The sequence below is a fragment of the Leuresthes tenuis genome, unplaced genomic scaffold (genome assembly GCF_036924035.1).
Source record: "Leuresthes tenuis unplaced genomic scaffold, fLeuTen1.0.hap1 SCAF_23, whole genome shotgun sequence".
In the NCBI taxonomy this organism is placed as follows: Eukaryota; Metazoa; Chordata; class Actinopteri; order Atheriniformes; family Atherinopsidae; genus Leuresthes; species Leuresthes tenuis.
Window position 1 is genome coordinate 250,116 of NW_027325377.1, and position 18,734 is coordinate 268,849.

The 18,734-nt window shown below is 47.5% G+C and overlaps 1 protein-coding gene across 1 annotated transcript; it reads right to left on the reverse strand.

Annotated features, from left to right (window-relative positions):
* Positions 1–610: 610 nt before the first annotated feature.
* On the reverse strand, positions 611–18,562 carry svopl (SVOP-like). The gene is made up of 16 exons (XM_072377686.1): positions 18,440–18,562; positions 17,514–17,632; positions 13,316–13,410; positions 13,141–13,239; positions 11,754–11,825; positions 11,550–11,674; positions 11,399–11,462; positions 11,188–11,313; positions 9,357–9,485; positions 8,674–8,747; positions 8,279–8,475; positions 3,779–3,890; positions 3,619–3,700; positions 1,388–1,477; positions 1,201–1,314; positions 611–1,122 (listed from the first exon to the last, which is right to left on the reverse strand). The coding sequence occupies exons 2-16, from the start codon at positions 17,629–17,631 to the stop codon at positions 1,111–1,113; spliced, it is 1,509 nt and encodes a 502-aa protein (XP_072233787.1). The 5' UTR covers position 17,632; positions 18,440–18,562; the 3' UTR covers positions 611–1,110.
* Positions 18,563–18,734: the final 172 nt, after the last annotated feature.

The window sequence follows — 18,734 nt, forward strand, 5'->3', positions numbered from 1 at the left end:
AAAGCCCGTCTCTTCCCAAAAAACTTGATCCGTGCCGTCATAACCGTCATATGGACTTCTATAATAGATCCAGAACCAGGCTGAAAACAGAAGGTGATCCAGGTTCTGCAGTCGGTCCCTAAACTATGGAACAGCTCCCCTCTAAATTAGATCTGCTCCCACTGCTGAGAGATCGTTACTAAAGACTCACCTCCGTTTCTCAGCCTTCATTTTGGGAAACAGAGACTTTAAAACTGTAATTGTTTATTTTATTATGGATGGACTGTAAACTGTGGACCTGGTTCTGTTTGAATTAGACTGAAACAGGGTCTGTTGTATTATGGAAGGTGCCAGAATGGACTGGCCACAGGAATCTAAAGCTTTGAGTCAAACATTCAGCCGTAAACCTCTGTCAGAAGGTGCCTGATGTCACATAATGACTGATTTTTTTGCTCTGTTTGATGACATAAGATAGAGCCTTGGATGAACTGGAACAGCATCTCGTGGACATCGATGTTCTTACACGTTAGAGCAAACAAAGCAGCAAAAAGATTCAGAGCCAGGAGAAAATTATATTTTCAAATGATACAAAAACCAAAAGCAGCTCTGTGGAAGAAACACCTGATGTGTGGTTATAAAGTTTAGATTTACACAGAAAGAACCTCTGCAGAGCACCAATATTCACCTGAGCTGTTAACATGTACATAGATATATACATTATACATCATTTGCATTAAAAAGTCTGACCTAAAAGCCAAAGCCTGCCTAACAGTTCTCCTCAGTTTCCATCTGCATGTCCCTGAGAACATTAAAAACTGGTTCAGCTGCTTTTAAAGACACCAGCTGGACTAAATGTGAACAAATCCAGGACAAAAGAGGAGCAGGGATAAAGGTAGAAGCTCCCTGCTGCAGACATTACCACCGACCAGCAGGCGGTCACTGTGATTAACGTCCTTCTGATGTCGGGTCAGCTGGTATGAAAATCCAGTTATCAGCAGCAAACTGAAGCTGTTTAAACAGCAGCTGCCTTCCCCTTCAGGTTTCTAATGAAGGTCCAGTAACTCCTGAGCAAAGTTACGATACATGTAACAAAAAGAAAAAGAAAAACAGTAACAGTTTCTTCAGATGTCTTCAGGAGCTTTGCTGAAAAAGAAGAAAATTGGACATCAGAGTTTGTTGAGGATGTTGAGGAGTTAAAGAAAACATCAGCCTGTTTCTCACCAGCAGAGCTCGTCCTTTAGTTTCTATGGGCAGCAGGAAGTTTCCCAGAGAACAGACTACACAGGCCACAGCAAACGGACTGAGCGCCAGAATGACCGACTGAGACATCAGGACCTGAAGTAGACACAGAGAAGAGGAGCTGCAGCAGCACTCTGAAAACTGTGCCACAGAAGGACAGTGAACGCACCTGAGCGATGAACGGAGCGATCATTCCCCCGATCCGACTGAACGACGTGCAGAAGCCCATCCCCAAGGAACGGGCCACCGTCGGGTACACCTGAGAGACAAAACACCTGGAGAACTCAGACAAGATGCAGGAAACTGCTCCCAGTAAAGCCAGCAAAGACCAGGGGCCTCATGCACAAAGACTTGCGTGGATTTCCTACTGAAACATCCCAAATGCCCTCCAACGCACAAAACTATCCAGTTGTATGAATCTGTGTGGACGCATGAATCCAAGCACATTTCCTTTGTCCCAATCAACGTGGAATTGAGCACAAAAATGTGCTCTTTGGCGTCCTCCAGCATAAGCAGCGAACATAAGAGTGGGCGGGAGAGCGTGGGCGAGGCCTTTAATGCTGTGGGGTCTGAGACACAAGCAGAGCTGAAGAAGAAGTGGTCCGACGTTAAGGTGGATCTGAAGCTGCCCACCGCCAAAGTGCGGCCAAAACAGGCGGGGGGACAGGAGAAGAGGGGCCCATCCTGTTTGAACAGAGAGTCGGTGCAACTATGGGTGACTCTGCTCTCTCAGGGGTAGTGGGAGCACATGTGGGTGATTCTGATTACCACCAAGGTAAATATCTATGTATTTGTGTTCATACAGTAACCGAGGTTAGGGTTAGGGTAAGTAAGTAAGTAAACTTTATTTATATGGCACCTTTCACAGATAAAAATAAATAAATAAATAAATCACAAAGTGCTTTCCAATCAAATACATAAAATAATTATAAGAAAACACCACCAATAAAACAAATGAATAATTCTGAAATCATAAAAGACGAAAAAAGACCATAACAAGATAAAAATAAATCAAATATAGGTGGAGACATCGGTCACAACTGTCTAACTAAAAGCTTGCTTAGATAAAAAAAAGTTTTCAGCTGCTTCTTAAAAGAGTACCTTAGTTAAAAGGCGTTCCAGAGTTTGTGCAGAAGGGTAACTAACCTAACTAACCTAACTAGGTGGAGACATCGGTCACAACTGTCTAACTAACATAGGTAGTTTGTGCAGAAGGGTAATAGTTAAGGGTAACTAACCTAACTAACCTAACCCAACCCTAAAAGGTGAGGCTGATTAAGGCATTTCACACTTTACACACGGGGTTATTAACATGAGTCAGTCACTAACTTAGCACACTGTCACTAAGTTTAACCACCAACTATGATGCTGTGAGGACAGGATAGAAACTGGGGGGGGGGGGGGGGGTGTCACATGCTCAATGCACGAATAATATTAGGACAATTACACGAATAGTTACTCACCAAGAAGCCACCCATCGCGCACAGAACCAGCTTGTAGTCTGTTCCCAACAATGCTGTTACTCAGAATAAATCATGCGTTGAACCAGACCCCCACTATGTTGGTTGATTGCATTTGTGCATCATATGATCTGTACACTGATGGAATGAAAATGTTTCCTGTTGATATATAAATTCATCATGTGATGGGCTTTTATAGCACTGTGTGTGCAGTCGATAGCTCCGATTACATTAGGAAAACCAGCTCTTGCTTCAAATTGCGCTTCAATGTTGGCCCGTTCAACTGCATTGTGGGAATTTGATATACCTGCTGAGATTCAGATGATTCAGTCCCACTCAGCTGGCATGGCTCGGCTCGGCTCAGGGTGGACTGGCACAGTCCCAATCGGTTGGCCAGCTCCCTCTGGTAGTGTGAAAAAACACCTGTGGGCACAAGCAGCGCACGGCTCCTCGCTGTGTTGCGCTCCAACTGTGACTAAAGTTCTGTGAACAGTTCCAGGAGAATTGCCCTCAAAATGGCTGATGAGCCAGTTGTCATCATGTCCCAGCAAATCCTCTCAGTCTCTGAACACACGCTCTCTTCCAATTGCACCATTTGCAAAATCTTCTAATACCGCTAAAGCAGCCATTGTTTTTAATAATATGCATTGCAACACTGCGCATGCTTTTATATCCACTCGTGTAATTGCAGACTCATGGTTGTGTTAATTGTTCATGTGTCTTAAATGTGCACATCAGTCAGTCTGAGGACAACAGCTGTAGAAAAGTTTGTACGCCAGCCATGAAGTTGACGTGAGTCACTTCACATTTCCACGGTCATTTCGATCTTGGTACATCTGATCGTTGACGTGAGAAAGAACATTTTTGTACATGGGGCCCCTGATCCAGTAAAACCAGCGGTGACCTGATCCAGTGAAACTGGTAATGAGAGTGGACGTACCTCCGCTGTGTAGATGTAAACCACGTTGAAGTTCATAGAGACCAGAGACCGAAGCAGGAACAGCAGAACCGTGAAGCCAAACCTGGAGAAACAAAACCAGGAGGATCTCAAAAACCTGGACCATGTCAGTCTGGACCTGCGGAGTCAGTGAGGTTCTTACATGGTGGTGCAAATGTTAACCATCATGAACAAAATGGCTGTCAGCAGCTGGAGCACCGTCAGGCTCATCTTCCGTCCAACAACGTTGAGCAGAGCGATGTTCACTGGGACCACTGGAGGACAGAGGACAGGGGGTCAGATTATGGAACTGGTCCAGGACTACAGACCGTGGAACTGGTCCAGGACTACAGATAGTGGAACTGGTCCAGGACTACAGACCGTGGAGCTGGTCCAGGACTACAGACCGTAGAGCTGGTCCAGGACTACAGACCGTAGAACTGGTCCAGGACTACAGACCGTAGAACTGGTCCAGGCCTACAGACCGTAGAGCTGGTCCAGGACTACAGACCGTGGAACTGGTCCAGGACTACAGACCGTAAAACTGGTACGGGACTACAGACCGTAGAACTGGTCCGGGACTACAGGCCGTAGAACTGGTCCGGGACTACAGACCGTGGAGCTGGTCCAGGACTACAGACCGTGGAACTGATCCGGGACTACAGGCCGTAGAACTGGTCCGGGACTACAGGCAGTAGAACTGGTCCGGGACTACAGGCAGTAGAACTGGTCCGGGACTACAGGCAGTAGAACTGGTCCGGGACTACAGGCCGTAGAGCTGGTCCGGGACTACAGGCCGGAGAACTGGTCCGGGACTACAGGCCGGAGAACTGGTCCGGGACTACAGGCCGGAGAACTGGTCCGGGACTACAGGCCGGAGAACTGGTCCGGGACTACAGACCGGAGAACTGGTCCGGGACTACAGGCCGGAGAACTGGTCCAGGACTACAGGCCGGAGAACTGGTCCAGGACTACAGGCCGGAGAACTGGTCCGGGACTACAGGCCGTAGAACTGGTCCGGGACTACAGACCGTGGAACTGGTCCGGGACTACAGACCGTGGAACTGGTCCAGGACTACAGACCGTAGAGCTGGTCCGGGACTACAGACCGAAGAACTGGTCCGGGACTACAGGCCGTAGAACTGGTCCGGGACTACAGGCCGTAGAACTGGTCCGGGACTACAGACCGTGGAGCTCGTCCAGGATTACAGACCGTAGAACTGGTCCAGGACTACAGACCGTAGAACTGGTCCAGGACTACAGACCGTAGAACTGGTCCAGGACTACAGACCGTAGAACTGGTCCAGGACTACAGACCGTGGAACTGGTCCGGGACTACAGACCGTAGAACTGGTCCAGGACTACAGACCGTGGAACTGGTCCGGGACTACAGATCGTGGAACTGGTCCAGGACTACAGACCGTAGAGCTGGTCCAGGACTACAGACCGTAGAGCTGGTCCAGGACTACAGACCGTAGAACTGGTCCAGGACTACAGACCGTGGAACTGGTCCAGGACTACAGACCGTACAACTGGTCCAGGACTACAGACCGTAGAGCTGGTCCAGGACTACAGACCGTAGAACTGGTCCAGGACTACAGACCGTGGAACTGGTCCAGGACTACAGACCGTAGAACTGGTCCGGGACTACAGACCGTAGAGCTGGTCCAGGACTACAGACCGTAGAACTGGTCCAGGACTACAGACCGTGGAACTGGTCCAGGACTACAGACCGTAGAACTGGTCCGGGACTACAGACCGTAGAGCTGGTCCAGGACTACAGACCGTGGAACTGGTCCAGGACTACAGACCGTAGAACTGGTCCGGGACTACAGACCGTAGAGCTGGTCCAGGACTACAGACCGTGGAACTGGTCCAGGATTACAGACCGTAGAACTGGTCCGGGACTACAGACCGTAGAGCTGGTCCAGGACTACAGACCGTAGAACTGGTCCGGGACTACAGACCGTAGAGCTGGTCCAGGACTACAGACCGTAGAGCTGGTCCAGGACTACAGACCGTAGAACTGGTCCAGGACTACAGACCGTAGAGCTGGTCCAGGACTACAGACCGTAGAACTGGTCCAGGACTACAGACCGTGGAACTGGTCCAGGACTACAGACCGTACAACTGGTCCAGGACTACAGACCGTAGAGCTGGTCCAGGACTACAGACCGTAGAACTGGTCCAGGACTACAGACCGTGGAACTGGTCCAGGACTACAGACCGTAGAACTGGTCCGGGACTACAGACCGTAGAGCTGGTCCAGGACTACAGACCGTAGAACTGGTCCAGGACTACAGACCGTGGAACTGGTCCAGGACTACAGACCGTAGAACTGGTCCGGGACTACAGACCGTAGAGCTGGTCCAGGACTACAGACCGTGGAACTGGTCCAGGACTACAGACCGTAGAACTGGTCCGGGACTACAGACCGTAGAGCTGGTCCAGGACTACAGACCGTGGAACTGGTCCAGGATTACAGACCGTAGAGCTGGTCCGGGACTACAGACCGTAGAACTGGTCCGGGACTACAGACCGTAGAGCTGGTCCAGGACTACAGACCGTAGAACTGGTCCAGGACTACAGACCGTAGAACTGGTCCAGGACTACAGACCGTAGAACTGGTCCGGGACTACAGACCGTAGAGCTGGTCCAGGACTACAGACCGTAGAACTGGTCCGGGACTACAGACCGTAGAGCTGGTCCAGGACTACAGACCGTAGAACTGGTCCAGGACTACAGACCGTAGAACTGGTCCGGGACTACAGACCGTAGAACTGGTCCGGGACTACAGACCGTAGAACTGGTCCAGGACTACAGACCGTGGAACTGGTCCAGGACTACAGACCGTAGAACTGGTCCGGGACTACAGACCGTAGAGCTGGTCCAGGACTACAGACCGTAGAACTGGTCGGGGACTACAGACCGTAGAGCTGGTCCAGGACTACAGACCGTAGAACTGGTCCAGGACTACAGACCGTAGAACTGGTCCAGGACTACAGACCGTAGAACTGGTCCGGGACTACAGACCGTAGAACTGGTCCGGGACTACAGACCGTAGAGCTGGTCCGGGACTACAGACCGTAGAACTGGTCCGGGACTACAGACCGTAGAGCTGGTCCGGGACTACAGACCGAAGAACTGGTCCGGGACTACAGGCCGTAGAACTGGTCCGGGACTACAGGCCGTAGAACTGGTCCGGGACTACAGACCGTGGAGCTGGTCCAGGATTACAGACCGTAGAACTGGTCCAGGACTACAGACCGTAGAACTGGTCCAGGACTACAGACCGTAGAACTGGTCCAGGACTACAGACCGTAGAACTGGTCCGGGACTACAGACCGTGGAGCTGGTCCAGGATTACAGACCGTAGAACTGGTCCAGGACTACAGACCGTAGAGCTGGTCCGGGACTACAGACCGAAGAACTGGTCCGGGACTACAGGCCGTAGAACTGGTCCGGGACTACAGGCCGTAGAACTGGTCCGGGACTACAGACCGTGGAGCTGGTCCAGGATTACAGACCGTAGAACTGGTCCAGGACTACAGACCGTAGAACTGGTCCAGGACTACAGACCGTAGAACTGGTCCAGGACTACAGACCGTAGAACTGGTCCGGGACTACAGACCGTGGAGCTGGTCCAGGATTACAGACCGTAGAACTGGTCCAGGACTACAGACCGTAGAACTGGTCCAGGATTACAGACCGTAGAACTGGTCCAGGACTACAGACCGTAGAACTGGTCCGGGACTACAGACCGTGGAGCTGGTCCAGGATTACAGACCGTAGAACTGGTCCAGGACTACAGACCGTAGAACTGGTCCGGGACTACAGACCGTAGAACTGGTCCGGGACTACAGACCGTAGAGCTGGTCCAGGACTACAGACCGTAGAACTGGTCCAGGACTACAGACCGTGGAACTGGTCCGGGACTACAGACCGTAGAGCTGGTCCGGGACTACAGACCGTAGAGCTGGTCCGGGACTACAGACCGAAGAACTGGTCCGGGACTACAGGCCGTAGAACTGGTCCGGGACTACAGACCGTAGAACTGGTCCAGGACTACAGACCGTAGAACTGGTCCAGGATTACAGACCGTAGAACTGGTCCAGGACTACAGACCGTGGAGCTGGTCCAGGATTACAGACCGTAGAACTGGTCCAGGATTACAGACCGTAGAACTGGTCCGGGACTACAGACCGTGGAGCTGGTCCAGGATTACAGACCGTAGAACTGGTCCAGGACTACAGACCGTAGAACTGGTCCAGGATTACAGACCGTAGAACTGGTCCAGGACTACAGACCGTAGAACTGGTCCGGGACTACAGACCGTAGAACTGGTCCAGGACTACAGACCATAGAACTGGTCCGGGACTACAGACCGTGGAACTGGTCCGGGACTACAGACCGTAGAACTGGTCCGGGACTACAGACCGTAGAACTGGTCCGGGACTACAGACCGTAGAACTGGTCCAGGACTACAGGCCGTAGAACTGGTCCGGGACTACAGGCCGTAGAACTGGTCCTGGACTACAGACCGTGGAACTGGTCCAGGACTACAGATAGTCCAGGTATTTTCAAATATGAGAACCACTTTTCTACTCAAACTTATGAACCAAAACCATCTTAAACCCTTCAGTCTTGGCTGTCTTTGACTCACGTGCAACCTCTCCCAGGCAGCTGATTAGCAGCGTCTGGTAGTCAGCGTTTCCGAATGGGATGCAGTAACACACTCCGTCCTCATGGCGGTGTTTGACCTGATGCTCTCTGTCAGCATTCGTCACACACAGCAAGTTCTTCTCCAACAGCTCCGAACTGCTCAGCACCGAACCGTAGTACGTGAAGGACGCTACAAACCTACGAACCAAACAGAACACTGACATCTGGTTCTGGGTCCATCCAGAGAGAGTCGGATCCAATAAAAAACGCAAAACCCTGAAAGCATTTAGTTCCCATTCTGTGTTTTTATTTTTTTAATGACATCTGACGGTTTCCTGGATTATAAAAAATACTTATGGAGCATTTCTGAAACGTATGAAGAAAAACGATGATTACCATGAGTACCAGAGCAGCAGCGAGGTCTTCCAGAGTGATGAACTGAGCAGAATCCTCCAGCTGCCTCTTTGTCTCTGAAAACATCAAATATTCATGACATCACTGCGATTGTCAACGTAAATATCAGAATTTCTGCCATTTGTCTACTCTTATGGCTAAGATTTAATCGCCATCATGATGTGTGTTTTTCCATCTGGATGAATACGACGCATCAGTGTTTAAACATTTAGAGGAAATCTTCTGGGAGGGTTTGTGAGATGCTGAACTAAAGTTCCTCAGGGATCAACTCTGGGTCATCTTTTTATTTTGTTGTAATTCTTTATAATCACGTCTTCCGGCTGCTCAGAGAATGTATTTCTATGCAAAACTGTGTTTTTAATACAAAGCTTTAACTGGAATGTTTAATTCCTTGATTTATCTATTTATTCCATTCTGAATTTCAAATACATTTTCTGATATTTGTCATTTTATTTACTGATAAATGCATTTACTTCTGTTATTTCCCAGTCTCTGCCACCATGTGGTCACACTGTGAATCACAACTTTGCCCTCTCATGACTTCAGTCAGATGGAAACAGAAGAAAGTGTGATGGCTTCTGACATTTGCAGTGGAAGAAGAGTTCAGTTTCCCTACAACACCATCAGCACGGTGTCCTGACTTTGAAGCAAAGGGACGAACGTACCACCGAGGGCTCCACCAGTCGTCCTGGAGGAAGAGAAGTTCGGTTCATTCTGGCGATCCACTGCAGAGTTTTAACAGCAGCCTCAATGTTTCCTGCCGACACGTTGTACCGAGCCGACTCCGGAATAAACTGATGGCGGATCAGAGAGCGATCAGAGAGTCATATCACCTTCAGGACAGTTTTACCTCCACTGTTGTTGTTCCAAGACCTCCAACAGAGATCCATTCATTCATATAAAGTCACAGTTATCTGATGGATCTGCAACACTCAGCTTTTCCCTCCAGAACCATGAAATATTCTAACTGTGGTGGAGAAAATAAACAGATTTAAGAAACAAACCCAGACCTTTACAAACTGATCACAGCGTCTGGAACACAAACCAAGTGAAATTTAACCAGCGTTGGAACAGAAATGGTCCAAAGCTGTGTGACAGACTGCAGTTCATCCACCTTTAAGTCCCGTCTCTGATTTAAGGAATGAAAATAACGTGGAAACATCAGCTGCTTCAGCTGAGTTTAAACTGCTCCTAAATGTTTCACTTTAACTTCCTAAACTTAACTTCCTTTTTTAACTCCCCGTTTTAACTTTCCAAACTTAACTTCCTTTTTTAACTTCCTGTTTTAACTTCCTAAACCTAACTTCCTTTTTTAACTCCCTGTTTTAACCTCCTAAACCAAACTTCCTTTTTTAACTCCCTGTTTTAACCTCCTAAACCAAACTTCCTTTTTTAACTCCCTGTTTTAACCTCCTAAACCTAACTTCCTTTTTAACTCCCTGTTTTAACTTCTCAAACTTAACTTCCTTTTTAACTCCCTGTTTTAACTTCTCAAACCTAACTTCCTTTTTAACTCCCTGTTTTAACTTCTCAAACCTAACTTCCTTTTTAACTCCCTGTTTTAACTTCTCAAACCTAACTTCCTTTTTAACTCCCTGTTTTAACTTCTCAAACTTAACTTCCTTTTTTAACTCCCTGTTTTAACTTCTCAAACTTAACTTCCTTTTTAACTCCCTGTTTTAACTTCTCAAACCTAACTTCCTTTTTAACTCCCTGTTTTAACTTCTCAAACCTAACTTCCTTTTTAACTCCCTGTTTTAACTTCTCAAACTTAACTTCCTTTTTTAACACCCTGTTTTAACCTCCTAAACCTAACTTCCTTTTTAACTCCCTGTTTTAACTTCTCAAACCTAACTTCCTTTTTAACTCCCTGTTTTAACTTCTCAAACTTAACTTCCTTTTTAACTCCCTGTTTTAACTTCTCAAACCTAACTTCCTTTTTAACTCCCTGTTTTAACTTCTCAAACCTAACTTCCTTTTTAACTCCCTGTTTTAACTTCTCAAACCTAACTTCCTTTTTAACTCCCTGTTTTAACTTCTCAAACCTAACTTCCTTTTTAACTCCCTGTTTTAACTTCTCAAACTTAACTTCCTTTTTTAACTCCCTGTTTTAACCTCCTAAACCTAACTTCCTTTTTAACTCCCTGTTTTAACCTCCCTTTTAACTCCCAGTTTTAACCTCCTAAACCTAACTTCCTTTTTTTAACTCCCTGTTTTAACCTCCTAAACCTAACTTCCTTTTTAACTCCCTGTTTTAACCTCCTCAACCTAACTTCCTTTTTTAACTCCCTGTTTTAAACTTCCCAAACTTAACTTCCTGTTTAAACTTCCCAAACTTAACTTCCCTTTTTTAACTTCCTGAACTGTTTTAGATCTTCTGTTTTTAACAAGAATTTTTTTTAATGAAAAATAGGACAGTGTTCAGATCAAAGAGCTCCCCTCTCTTTAACCCTCTTTGGTTAGGGTGAGGAGGGTGAGGAGAGGGGGGCGTGGCACCTTGAAGAGAAAGATGAGGATGATGCTCGGGGTGACGGACAGACGGATCATCCACCTCCAGCCCAGCGTGGGAACCACCGTCATTCCCAGGATGATGATCAGCATGGAGCCGATCATCCAGAAAATCTGAGGCGCAGACAAAGAGCATGCTGGGAGATGTGAGCCGATGACATCACACAGGTAATCAGCTGTGTAAACAAGGTGAACTCACGGTGGCCAGAGGCAGCAGGAAGGCTCGGTGCTTTGCTGGGATGAACTCCGTCTTCAACACGAACCTGAACGGTTAGAACAGAAAACACACACCTGAGTCACAGGCATCAGCCAATCAGAGCGCAGTGTGTGATGGTGACGTCAGAGCTGACCCCTGTGACACTCCTGCGACGCCGCAGCCCACCATGCTGCGCAGGAAGATGAACCAACCATACGAAGGAGCGAATGAGGTGAGAAGCGAGAAGTAGGCGCTCCACACGAAGCCTCCAAACACCACCTGACCACACACACACACGCCGAGTCAAGCAGCCAATCAGGAGGCAGCCTGCAGGGCGAACATCAAAGGAGTTTCTGACCTTCCAGCGTCCGTATCTGTCAGCGAGGTATCCTCCCAGAACTCCACACAGCATGAAGCCCAGAAACACCATCTGGAGGAAACACCGGGTCAGAACCACAGGCTTTAACCTGCGGCGTAACCGCGGTAACAGTAGCTGGTTCTGAACACGTTTCAGGTTAAATGTTGTGTAAACGGCGGGTTCTGTTCCTGATGATCTGACAGTAAGATGTGGTCAGAACCTCTGACATCAGAACCACCCTGACAGAGTCCGATTGGTCCAATAACTGAACCTCCATCTTAAAGTGGTGAATCCAGATGTGGTTTTAACCAGAACTCCATCATTTTATTGGAACTATTATTAGAATTCTTTGGTAATCTGAACTAAAAATCTGCACTTTGGACCAGAACTTATTGAAGTCTCCTTTATTTATTTAGAAGTTGACTAAAGAGAATAAAATCAACATCATAATTACAGGTGAGATGAAACATCAGAGAAACTGGTTCTGTTCTGAAACCTGAAGGTTCTGACATCAGAGAATCTGGTTCTGTTCTGAAACCTGAAGGTTCTGACATCAGAGAATCTGGTTCTGTTCTGAAACCTGCTGGGCTGAAGGTTCTGACATCAGAGAATCTGGTTCTGTTCTGAAACCTGCTGGGCTGAAGGTTCTGACATCAGAGAATCTGGTTCTGTTCTGAAACCTGCTGGGCTGAAGGTTCTGACATCAGAGAATCTGGTTCTGTTCTGAAACCTGCTGGGCTGAAGGTTCTGACATCAGAGAATCTGGTTCTGTTCTGAAACCTGAAGGTTCTGACATCAGAGAATCTGGTTCTGTTCTGAAACCTGAAGGTTCTGACATCAGAGAAACTGGTTCTGTTCTGAAACCTGCTGGGCTGAAGGTTCTGACATCAGAGAATCTGGTTCTGTTCTGAAACCTGAAGGTTCTGACATCAGAGAAACTGGTTCTGTTCTGAAACCTGAAGGTTCTGACATCAGAGAATCTGGTTCTGTTCTGAAACCTGAAGGTTCTGACATCAGAGAAACTGGTTCTGTTCTGAAACCTGAAGGTTCTGACATCAGAGAATCTGGTTCTGTTCTGAAACCTGCTGGGCTGAAGGTTCTGACATCAGAGAATCTGGTTCTGTTCTGAAACCTGAAGGTTCTGACATCAGAGAAACTGGTTCTGTTCTGAAACCTGAAGGTTCTGACATCAGAGAAACTGGTTCTGTTCTGAAACCTGTAGTCAGGAGCTCATTTCCACAGGTGTAACAGATGAGGATGAAGCTAAAGTTTCACAGAACAACCTCTGGTTCTGTTGGCTGGGGAACCCAAACAGAGCCCGGCTCCACTCACCGTGGAGACGGGTTCTGTTGGCTGGGGAACCCAAACCGAGCCCGGCTCCACTCACCGTGGAGACGAGCGCCACCTGCCAGTCATCCAGACGCCACTCGCAGCGGATCTCCGGAGAAACCACCGCCAACAGCATGATCTCCATCGCCTCCACGATCTGAACACAAACACAGCCTCAGAGTTTCCTGACGGCAGAACCCGACCCGGGTGGTTTGGAGCCGAACAGAACTCACGTTGGTGCTGCCCATGATGAAGAACAGCAGGACGTGGAACCGGCCGAAGCCGATGGTCTCCACGGCTTCCTCCACGGTGAACTTCTCATCGGCTGCTGCAGGAAGCACAACATCAACGAACCAGTGAAATGATTCATCTTCCCGATGTTTTCCCGAACCCGAACCCAAGATCTAAAAGATCTCCCAAACCCGAACCCAAGATCTAAAAGTTCTCCCAAACCCGAACCCAAGATCTAAATGTTCTCCCAAACCCAAGATCTAAAAGTTCTCCCAAACCCGAACCCAAGATCTAAAAGTTCTCCCAAACCCGAACCCAAGATCTAAAAGTTCTCCCGAACCCAAGATCTAAATGTTCTCCCGAACCCAAGATCTAAAAGTTCTCCCGAACCCAAGATCTAAAAGTTCTCCCGAACCCGAACCCAAGATCTAAAAGTTCTCCCGAACCCAAGATCTAAAAGTTCTCCCAAACCCGAACCCAAGATCTAAAAGTTCTCCCGAACCCAAGATCTAAAAGTTCTCCCTAACCCGAACCCAAGATCTAAAAGTTCTCCCGAACCCGAACCCAAGATCTAAAAGTTCTCCCGAACCCGAACCCAAGATCTAAAAGTTCTCCCGAACCCAAGATCTAAAAGTTCTCCCGAACCCAAGATCTAAAAGTTCTCCCAAACCCAAACCCAAGATCTAAAAGTTCTCCCGAACCCAAGATCTAAAAGTTCTCCCAAACCCAAGATCTAAAAGTTCTCCCAAACCCGAACCCAAGATCTAAAAGTTCTCCCTAACCCGAACCCAAGATCTAAAAGTTCTCCCTAACCCGAACCCAAGATCTAAAAGTTCTCCCGAACCCAAGATCTAAAAGTTCTCCCGAACCCAAGATCTAAAGGTTCTCCCAAACCCGAACCCAAGATCTAAAAGTTCTCCCGAACCCAAGATCTAAAAGTTCTCCCAAACCCAAGATCTAAAAGTTCTCCCAAACCCAAGATCTAAAAGTTCTCCCGAACCCGAACCCAAGATCTAAAAGGTCTCCCGAACCCGAACCCAAGATCTAAAAGTTCTCCCGAACCCAAGATCTAAAAGTTCTCCCGAACCCAAGATCTAAAAGTTCTCCCGAACCCGAACCCAAGATCTAAAAGTTCTCCCGAACCCAAGATCTAAAAGTTCTCCCGAACCCAAGATCTAAAGGTTCTCCCAAACCCGAACCCAAGATCTAAAAGTTCTCCCGAACCCAAGATCTAAAAGTTCTCCCGAACCCAAGATCTAAAGGTTCTCCCAAACCCGAACCCAAGATCTAAAAGTTCTCCCGAACCCAAGATCTAAAGGTTCTCCCAAACCCGAACCCAAGATCTAAAAGTTCTCCCGAACCCAAGATCTAAAAGTTCTCCCGAACCCAAGATCTAAAAGTTCTCCCGAACCCAAGATCTAAAGGTTCTCCCGAACCCGAACCCAAGATCTAAAAGTTCTCCCGAACCCGAACCCAAGATCTAAAAGTTCTCCCGAACCCAAGATCTAAAAGTTCTCCCGAACCCAAGATCTAAAAGTTCTCCCGAACCCAAGATCTAAAAGTTCTCCCAAACCCAAGATCTAAAAGTTCTCCCAAACCCAAGATCTAAAAGTTCTCCCAAACCCGAACCCAAGATCTAAAAGTTCTCCCTAACCCGAACCCAAGATCTAAAAGTTCTCCCTAACCCGAACCCAAGATCTAAAAGTTCTCCCGAACCCAAGATCTAAAGGTTCTCCCGAACCCAAGATCTAAAGGTTCTCCCAAACCCGAACCCAAGATCTAAAAGTTCTCCCGAACCCAAGATCTAAAAGTTCTCCCAAACCCAAGATCTAAAAGTTCTCCCGAACCCAAGATCTAAAAGTTCTCCCGAACCCAAGATCTAAAAGTTCTCCCGAACCCAAGATCTAAAGGTTCTCCCGAACCCGAACCCAAGATCTAAAAGTTCTCCCGAACCCGAACCCAAGATCTAAAAGTTCTCCCGAACCCAAGATCTAAAAGTTCTCCCGAACCCAAGATCTAAAAGTTCTCCCGAACCCAAGATCTAAAAGTTCTCCCAAACCCAAACCCAAGATCTAAAAGTTCTCCCGAACCCAAGATCTAAAAGTTCTCCCAAACCCAAACCCAAGATCTAAAAGTTCTCCCGAACCCAAGATCTAAAAGTTCTCCCGAACCCAAGATCTAAAAGTTCTCCCAAACCCGAACCCAAGATCTAAAAGTTCTCCCAAACCCAAGATCTAAAAGTTCTCCCAAACCCAAACCCAAGATCTAAAAGTTCTCCCGAACCCAAGATCTAAAAGTTCTCCCAAACCCAAACCCAAGATCTAAAAGTTCTCCCGAACCCAAGATCTAAAAGTTCTCCCTAACCCGAACCCAAGATCTAAAAGTTCTCCCGAACCCAAGATCTAAAAGTTCTCCCGAACCCGAACCCAAGATCTAAAAGTTCTCCCGAACTCAAGATCTAAAAGTTCTCCCTAACCCGAACCCAAGATCTAAAAGTTCTCCCAAACCCGAACCCAAGATCTAAAAGTTCTCCCGAACCCGAACCCAAGATCTAAAGGTTCTCCCGAACCCGAACCCAAGATCTAAAAGTTCTCCCGAACCCAAGATCTAAAAGTTCTCCCAAACCCAAGATCTAAAAGTTCTCCCGAACCCAAGATCTAAAAGTTCTCCCGAACCCAAGATCTAAAAGTTCTCCCGAACCCAAGATCTAAAAGTTCTCCCGAACCCAAGATCTAAAGGTTCTCCCAAACCCAAGATCTAAAAGTTCTCCCGAACCCGAACCCAAGATCTAAAGGTTCTCCCAAACCCGAACCCAAGATCTAAAAGTTCTCCCGAACCCAAGATCTAAAAGTTCTCCCTAACCCGAACCCAAGATCTAAAAGTTCTCCCGAACCCAAGATCTAAAAGTTCTCCCGAACCCGAACCCAAGATCTAAAAGTTCTCCCAAACCCGAACCCAAGATCTAAAAGTTCTCCCGAACCCGAACCCAAGATCTAAAGGTTCTCCCAAACCCCAACCCAAGATCTAAAAGTTCTCCCGAACCCAAGATCTAAAAGTTCTCCCTAACCCGAACCCAAGATCTAAAAGTTCTCCCGAACTCAAGATCTAAAAGTTCTCCCTAACCCGAACCCAAGATCTAAAAGTTCTCCCAAACCCGAACCCAAGATCTAAAAGTTCTCCCGAACCCGAACCCAAGATCTAAAGGTTCTCCCAAACCCGAACCCAAGATCTAAAAGTTCTCCCGAACCCAAGATCTAAAAGTTCTCCCAAACCCAAGATCTAAAAGTTCTCCCGAACCCAAGATCTAAAAGTTCTCCCGAACCCAAGATCTAAAAGTTCTCCCGAACCCAAGATCTAAAGGTTCTCCCAAACCCAAGATCTAAAAGTTCTCCCGAACCCGAACCCAAGATCTAAAGGTTCTCCCAAACCCGAACCCAAGATCTAAAAGTTCTCCCGAACCCGAACCCAAGATCTAAAAGTTCTCCCGAACCCGAACCCAAGATCTAAAAGTTCTCCCGAACCCAAGATCTAAAAGTTCTCCCTAACCGGAACCCAAGATCTAAAAGTTCTCCCGAACCCGAACCCAAGATCTAAAAGTTCTCCCGAACCCAAGATCTAAAAGTTCTCCCTAACCGGAACCCAAGATCTAAAAGTTCTCCCGAACCCGAGATCTAAAAGTGGGTCTTTATCTTCGGTCTCAGACTATGAACCAACCAGCGTTCTCCCTGCAGCTTTAAAGGTTTTGGTTTTCTCTCCACTTGAGTCAGTGGGTTCAACTTCTTTTATTGAACATCTCCAACATATTCTATTCCTCCCTCTTTATAGCCCTCTCCCTCGGCCTCATGGGTAATGTAGTTCCCAAACAATAGCAACACATGGAGCTAATGCAGCTGGTTGATTATGAGGAGTGAGACGAGATGTCGTGAGATTAAACTTGACCATATTTCTCCTGGTGTTAAAAATCTGTCTCACGAGATTTGTGAGCGATCCAAACTTATATAAGAAATATTTTATTTGAGCTTTTATACATTTTAGTTTTAATTTGTAGAAGAAGAAGATCATTTAAAGCTCCTGCTTCCATCATGCATGTAAAGAGTTCTAATAAAACATCAAAAAGCTTGTGCAGCTGGTTAAATAAAAGCCACTCATACATTACATCATTGCAGTTTTCCCCTATTGATTATTGATCAGGACACTCACCGAACAGGTTGTTGCTGCCCTGCTGGTTGTCTGCAGGTTTGTCTGCAGGTTTGTCCTGGAGCTCCACCTCCTGCAGATGGATGGCGCTCACCAGCTGAGTCCTCATAGAGTCCGACATCCTGAAACCAAAGCAGTCGCTTTACTGAGCTCTGAACATCTGCAGAAACATCAACCCGAACATCACAGAACCTTCAAAAGGAAAAGCCCCCCACTTCCTGTTCTGCTTCTCCATCCCAACCTGTGACCACCGGCTGTCTGGTTAGGGACGGGTTACCCTCTTTAGGGTTACCCTCTTTAGGGCTGGGGTTACCCTCTTTAGGGCTGGGGTTACCCTCTTTAGGGTTACCCTCTTTAGGGTTACCCTCTTTAGGGCTGGGGTTACCCTCTTTAGGGTTACCCTCTTTAGGGCTACCCTCTTTAGGGTTGGGGTTACCCTCTTTAGGGTTACCTTCTTTACACCCATCTTTAAAAGTTCTGTCCTCAGAAGCTCACAAACAGCTGATCTCATGTTGCGTCAGATTTCATCCTCTGACGTCAGACACACAAGGTTAAAAACGGGTTAAAAGCTGCTCTCAGTTCCGATAGAACACGGTTCGGTTCGGTTCGGTTCGAACAGAAACATAGAAACTAACTTCAGCTCTAACACCAGAAACGTCTGTTCCTCCAGAACCAGAACAGGTTATCTCAGGCAGAACTTTCCCTGTTCGGCTGTCTGAGCAACATCTGGCTTTCAGGTCCACATCAACCCGCTCCAGAACCGGACGCTGAACTGAACGCTACAGAACCGACGCCACTTTAAACGGACAGAGCCAGCTGAGATTGGTCAGAATCGCGGTCCAGTTTCATAAGAGAAGCCGCGGAGAAACATTAACTTCCTGTTGGCGTCCGAACCGAACTTCCTCGGAGCTTTAATCGGTTCTGCTTACACTGGTGTTGGGTTCTGAAGCTGCAGCTTTGCTCTCTTCGCATATTGACAGCAGATCCACGCGGCTGCGTCTCACCTGGACAGGTGTGTCCGGAAGTATCACCGCTGAACCGGCGGGGGGAGGAGCCAGAAGCCTGCAGGTGAGCTCAGCAAACAGGTGACCGGAAGTAAACACAGAGACGTTCAAATAGTTTTTAATGCTTCTGTTTTCAGTCGGTAACAAAGTCCAAATGTTAGAAAATACAGACTCAGCAGAAAAGAGGCACATGACGTCATTCCAGTGAAGGTCCAATCTC